The 7,175-nt window shown below is 36.6% G+C and overlaps 1 protein-coding gene across 1 annotated transcript in view; it reads left to right on the forward strand.

Annotated features, from left to right (window-relative positions):
* Positions 1–7,175, forward strand: part of PPP1CB (protein phosphatase 1, catalytic subunit, beta isozyme) — a 28,185-nt gene that overhangs the window by 19,106 nt on the left and 1,904 nt on the right. Inside the window, exons 5-7 of the mRNA XM_009320909.1 lie at positions 1,121–1,192; positions 4,774–4,925; positions 6,502–6,636. Coding sequence (XP_009319184.1) covers positions 1,121–1,192; positions 4,774–4,925; positions 6,502–6,636 — 359 coding nt within the window. The remainder of the gene's footprint in view (positions 1–1,120; positions 1,193–4,773; positions 4,926–6,501; positions 6,637–7,175) is intronic.

Raw genomic sequence — 7,175 nt, forward strand, 5'->3', positions numbered from 1 at the left:
AGACTGCTTCAACAAAAATAATCTAAAATCTTAATACTTGAAGAAAAGTTTCTCAAGTATTTTTGTCAAATGCATTGGAGTCATTCTTCTGTAACACATACGTTGCCAATGTGCAAAGTCTGTCAGCTGAAATTATTTTATGTGGTGACTCTTTTCCAATGACAGGTTTTCTTCTGTCATGTTCAAAGTTCTGGACTGAGTCAAATGGATATGGCTTGTTAATATGAAATATGTTTCATCACAAATTAGGTCTTCATGCTCTGTTTGCAACTTTCTTAATTAGGTAATCTTGGCATAAGTCATTTAAGTCACTTTAGGACCCTTATTTAAGGACATGTTAAGATGCTAGAGCATCCAGTAGGCTCTCTTTCATGCCTGTATGTCTCAAGTAGGAAAGCTCTAGAGTGTGTATTTAAACTGTTCAAAGGGTGGCTTTGGAATCCCATGCTTTAGCTGTAATTACATGTTAATATGGCAAAACTATACAAAAAGAGCTGTGTCTTTGTGATAAATGTTTTTTTTTAGTAATCAAGGTACTATGGTTTTATAAATGACTAAGCAGCTGAGCTGTAGTAGATGACCACCTCTGTGCTCCTTATCTATTGCAGCTGCACAGTTTAGTATTTGTTTACAGCATCCAGTGATGCTCAGCTGATGTGTGGTAAAACACTTGAAATACAGTGATGTGACTTACGATTCCAGTCATACCTGCAGGCTGCTTTGGCTTGTGGTCTTTTAAAGCTGCATAGGGGATTTTCCTTTAGCTTTTATAAAGGTGGTTGTAGAGAAGGTCATCTGCATCCAGTTTAATTGTGTTAGATAATGGGAATGCTGTCCTTCACTGGTTCTCTCTAGTAAGCTGTTTAAGAGAACATACTTAACTGTAGAGTTCTGTGCTGTGTGACTAAAAGGATGGTAGGAAAACAATTAAAACCCCTTGCTAATTTCACTTGTGTTGTTCTCTGTCCCTCTGTTCAGGAACTTAATTGTCTTATAGCAAACTGTCTTTTGTTTATATTACAGTGGAAACAATGGATGCTGTATGAGTTTGAGCCTCTAATTGTGTGTTCTCTGGAACCCTTTTTACAGGTAAAAGTCACTTGTTTTCTTGTACTTACAGGACTGTCTCCAGATCTCCAGTCAATGGAGCAGATCCGGAGAATTATGAGACCTACAGATGTTCCTGACACAGGTAAGTGATGTGGAATTTACTGTAAATAGGTCTTAATGGTGAAACAGGTTTAATCAATTTCTCTACAGGCAACGCAGTGGCTTAACACAACCTCTGTTCACAGTACAGTATTCTTGATGTCTGTGCAGGGTGTGTCTTTCCTCATGATGGTTAAATTATCTGATATGTTAGAGGCTATTGCCCACGTTGTTACTGCTTGCCATAACAGAGTAGGATACGTTATCCGAGTTTGGATACATTATCCACAAACAAACTTAGAAATATCAAATGAAACTAAACAGCTAGTTCTTTTTCTTGCCTTGGTTAGGCACACCCAAACCTTTTAGTCTATCAAAGAACATAACTGTTTAAAGCTTGCTGAGTATGTATTTGGGTTTTTCTCTACTTGGGGCCATGTCTCCTTCCTCTTTAAATTTGTAAAGTGTGGCTGCCACTTCGCTGCAATTGGGATTTCAATTGCCTTGTATCAATGTGCTAGTCCTGAAATTTTCTTCTACTAATACATTAATACTTTGTATGTAGATGTTGGATGCAAATTGCCAGTGCTTTCTGTACAATATTCTTTTGAATCATTTAATTAATCATCTTCCTCAGTGTGCCATTTATTCCAAATTTTGTTACTAGTGGATTGAAAAGACTGTCAAGCAGTACAATGGGATATTTTTTAAAGTGTTGATTTCAACAGTGGTCTGAAATTAACTTTCAGAGGAGATATCACATCTAAACTTTTTTTGAAACACAAATTACAATTACAGTTAAACCTGCTACCAGCAGGTCAGGGGATAAGGGAGGCTGTGTTTTACTAGACACACACATATTCATTGCTATTGCACTTTATTTCTGATAAAGGTGCAAAGCATCCAGCAGCTTTGAATAGAATTTGAAGAATTCTACTTCCTGTAATGTTCCTCGGTGCTGATGCATAGGACTAATTCAGGGACTAATTTTAATACATCTACTGTCCCTTAAACAACATTTCTGTGCGAGCTGGTATATACACACTTGACACTGAGAAACATTACTAGACAGGTAAATGAGTGTCTCTGTAGTATAAATTACTACATTGTTCTTCCTTTTGTGCTACTTACAATTCACTTGATGCATAACCAAATAAATGTCAGTACAAACGAGTCAATCTTTACATTTATCAGAGCTCTCAGAAAAGGTAGTTCTATTCAACAGGCTAATACTACTGCTTGAGCCACCCCCACTTCAGGAATACCCTTGCAGAATGTAGTTCTGGTTTCCATAGACACTCCACTGAAATCATATGTATTCTTAGTACTTCCTAAAAATAAGTATAGAAGTTTTTAAAAAAGGCTCTTGATCTACGGAGTGGTTTGCAGTCTTAATTTTGCTTTCAGAAGCAATAGCCAGATGTTTACCAGCAGAGGTAAAATGAAATGTCCTATCAGAGACATGTGTGCATACAGTACAGTGACATAGAAGGTCTTGGCCTTTCGGACCTACTTGAGGCAACTGATACTACAGAATGGAAGTAAATCTTGTGGAAAAATGAAAAAATAAACTGAAGTGGTCTCACTTCGGTGAAAGTTACAAGTCCTTAAAAGCTATCCCTTTGTGGAGGGGTGTCACTTGGTGAATATTTGTATCGATACAGAAATTCTTGGTAGATGTTTGTGTGGCTTGTGCTGAGAAGATTAGATAATTATGATGGTTTCTTCTAGCCTGATGAAGATAAGCCTTTTCAACCTCAAATGCAATTTTAAAGATCTCTTATTTTGGTGGCATTTTTATGGGGTTTGGAAGCTGTTCTTTCAAATTTGACTCTGTATTCCAGCTTAAATCACTTGCCTTTGGTAACTGTTAAAGTATTTGCATTTTGTGAGGCCAAGGTATAAATGATACGACTTGGTCAGTGTTGCCAACCATTTGCTTATTAGGAAACTATAACTCCCTCTTGTGTGTGATCTTGAATACCTCCTATCAGCTGTGTTATGGTATGCTCCTGGTCAACCTAAGCTATTGCAATGGTAAATGTTGCATGTTAAAATATGAACCTACTTGGGCAGCATAGTTTAATTTAGACAAACTTGTTGCAAGGTTCTGTTACACCACTACTAAAGATTATAGCACAGATTTGCCTATTGCTGTGTATAACCCTAAAGATTATTTGATTTTGGGGGGAGAATAGAAGAGGAATTGCTTCCTAAGCAGCTGAGACAAGCAGCTTCTGTCAATTGTTGGAAACATTTCATTATAAGAAACCATTAGGGATTGCAGCACAACTATTCTGTTTTGAAAAACATGTTATTCAATATAGAACTGAATTTCAGTAAAGTAAGTTTGTCATATGCTGTCCGTATTCAGTATTTTATTTCTAGATAGATATTTTATCTAAAATGCAGTTGTACTTCCTCTGTTCTCTGTCTTCTAAAAGCAAATAAAATCTTAGCCTCTGCTAGAGAGGAACTGTGACTGGCAGCAAAGACCATTTGATAGCTATATGTAAATACAAAATTATCTAGTTGCACAATAGGTTTCAGACATTAGTTTTGCTTGATTACAGCTTGAAGCATCTGTTTTTTAAGAAATAGTGTCTTTGATACTTTGTTTAGCAAATAACCAGGTGTAATTGTAAATCAAACTTCTGAGTGCCAGTTAAAGGAGCCTGCTGACATCTCTTTCAGATTGCGGAACAATGCTTTTAAGTATTTAAATATTTAAGGGTTAGTCATCACAGATAAAGAAAGTACAATTTCATGGAAAACTATGAAATAGATTTTGAATGCTTTTTGTTTTGTTTGTGTTGTAGCTGAATTGGCCTGGTTCTTTCTCATGTGAAAACGCTTTGAAAATTCTATGTATAAAGGCATTGCAGTTGATCTAGAGAATTTTTTTTAGTACCCAGTTTTAACTCCAGAGTTAGCTGACCTTTTGTTGGCAGCAGAAAAAAGATCTTGACCAGTGCTTAAAATGCCAGAGGTTTATTGTTCTAATTTAGATTTCAGACTGGTTGGCACAAGGCTTTTTGAAAAGTCAATAGTAGTCTAAGCAAACTGAGAGCGCTACCTGAAAAAATGTATCAGAATTTTGCCACTTTAAATTTTTATTTAGTCACCTAAGGTTCTTCACATATGGTAAGAAAGGTAAGAATCAAAGCTGATCCATGTTCAGAAGGTTGTGGTACAAGTTTGTTTGCTGTATTTATGACTGGCCTTACATAGGATTTTAAAATTTACTGCAGTTCTCAAACTAAGCTTTCTTGGTGAGCTGTGAAATTGATGGTCGCCTTTTAAAATACACCCACTGCAGTATTTTTAAACTCCTCAAATGCTCAATGTAAACATGCTGAATATTACAATTAAATATTATTTCAGAGAACTATTTGGCTCTGACTTGTTTCATCTCAAGGTACTATCTGTGGTGAGGGGGGAAAAATCTCCAGACTTACGCAGACCATATCTTTTGTCTGAGTTGCAGTTTAACTATTGCTGTATTTGTTGCTAAGGCTTATTTTCTTTACACTGTAATTACACTGGTAATTACAATAAAACTATTTTACATTATAGAATGATACATCCTAAGACTAGCATCTTCACTTGTATTATCTTTCAAAGGCTTGCTGTGTGACCTGCTGTGGTCTGACCCAGACAAAGATGTGCAAGGTTGGGGTGAAAATGATCGTGGGGTCTCTTTCACTTTTGGTGCTGATGTGGTCAGTAAATTTCTGAATCGTCACGATCTGGATTTGATCTGTCGAGCTCACCAGGTATGAATTATGCTGCTGTTGCTTCTTAAAACCTCTCCTTCTAGACTTTCTGCCTCTTTGGTGCTGCTTATCAGTAGGATATATCTGAAACTTACTTTGCATTGTGTTACTTTTAGAAAGAAAAAAAGTCTTCCTAATAAAGGGACTATAAGGCTGTGTCCTTCTGTTGACTCCTATGAACTGTCTAATGTCAGTGAAGTAAAATACTAACACTAGATTTCCCCATTAATCTTTCTTTTGTATTGTCTGTTTACTGCTATGTTTATGAACATTAGAGGTAAAGTGTCCAGGTTTAAAGTGGCAAAGTGACTTGAATTCGAGATTTACACTGACGTTTCAGAGTTCTTCCATTTCAGTTGTAGTCAGTTCCCTGGTAGTTGTGGCTTAAACTATCTCTGCTTCACTTCACGGAAGTATTAAATGCATTTTGAATGTTTCTATAAACAAGTCTGTACATAAAAGCTTTCACTGTTGCCTTAATTTTGGTTCAGCTATCTAGAGTACTTTGGCATAGATTGTTTGACTTAGTGAAATGTGCAGAAAGCAAGGTTATTTTTGGTATCGTCTATCTTTAAGTACACTTTTTGCAGTTTTTATTAAGTTACTTTAAGCAAGTGTCCTAGTTAGGTGGACATCAGGTTTCAATTTCCTGTAAAACATTTCAGTTTCATTATTTAGTCAATTTTAGAAGCTCTCTCCTGCTGTGAAACAAAAATAGGCTTTCTATTCTGTGTCACTGTTAGGCTTGGGTATACTATCAGAACACTTAAATATTTCTTCTTGCACTTTTACTGCTAAAACATTAGAGAAGATTAGTCAGTGTGTGGAATGGATATTAAGGTTTCTTAACTGCTGATCAAGATTGCTACTGTTTTCCTGTATTCATGTAGTCACTTCAGTTCTTTATAAAAGAAGTATGACATCTTTTAAAAGACCATGGTGATTGGACCAAAGTGAGCAGTTGGTGCACTAGTTTCACTACATTATAACGTCAGGCTTCTATTTTGGGGAAGAGGGAACATCCTTAGCTGATGCATCATGCTACTTGCACTATTTTAAAGGTGAATTACGCTCTTAGGGAAAATATGGCAGAACTACTTTGCTTTTAGAGCATCAAAATTATAAAAAAAGCCTACACTTGAGGTTTGTACAGTCAACACCGGTGTAAGTGAAACTTAGTGGTTACAGTTGCAATGAAGATTGTATCCAAACCTTGTGTGCTCCAAACTACTAATAGGTCAAACATCCAAATTCTGTGTATAAACCATAAAATGCTGGGAGTCCTTAAACTGGCAGTGTATAATTGGACTTCAAGTAGGAAAATATTGAACATTCAAGCTGATGAATATTTAACATTGGAAGTGTCAGACAGGTTAAGCTACCTGATTTGGCATTCAGTGTCCAGACAAGACAAAATGACTGAACCTGTCCTGTCTGAAAGCCAAGACATAAAATACCTTTTTGATGAGTTCTTGTCATCTCTTTAATATAAGTTCTGTTTGCCTCAAGGCTGGCTTTTTTCTTTTAAAAAAAAAAAAGTTGATGTGAGCTGTATTGATTTCTCTGGTGTTGACAGGTGGTTGAAGATGGATATGAATTCTTTGCTAAACGGCAGTTGGTCACCCTATTCTCAGCTCCAAATTATTGTGGAGAGTTTGACAATGCAGGGGGTATGATGAGTGTGGATGAAACTCTGATGTGTTCCTTTCAGGTATGATATATTTGTACATTAAGTATTCCTTTAGGTGTTGAGCTGTATGGACTGAGTTAGTCTGCTTGTTGATGTGCTTATGGTTAGTCTAGAGTAATATACCTGAGCTACAGAAAGGATTGCACAGCAAGCTGGTGCCTGTGGACAATTACAACTGCAAACCAACTGTTCTCCAGAGAACTGTGTGGGATTTGCTATTTTTGAAACTCCTGCATATTGAGTTATTCCCTCTATTCAGATGCTCATTTCAAAGTTTAATTGGCTGATTCTTTTTAATCATACCTAGTGATCAGAGTACCTAATTATGCAGACTGATGGACTACTGGGACCCTTTTAGTGTGGTTACTCTGATCAGATTTTAATCCCTACTCTTTCTTGGACATGTTTTCAGCCCCTTTTCTTTCTCCTTCCCACCCCAATGTAGTGGTAGAACTAGAAGGATTTAGAAGTAGTATTACTGTTGTATGTAAGATCAAGAAATTTATAGGATTGTGATGTGATTTCCCCCCATCCCACCGCACCCCCTCCTTGTTCCTGCT

Source organism: Pygoscelis adeliae, unplaced genomic scaffold, assembly GCF_000699105.1.
Source record: "Pygoscelis adeliae isolate BGI_AS28 unplaced genomic scaffold, ASM69910v1 Scaffold233, whole genome shotgun sequence".
Classification (NCBI taxonomy): domain Eukaryota; kingdom Metazoa; phylum Chordata; class Aves; order Sphenisciformes; family Spheniscidae; genus Pygoscelis; species Pygoscelis adeliae.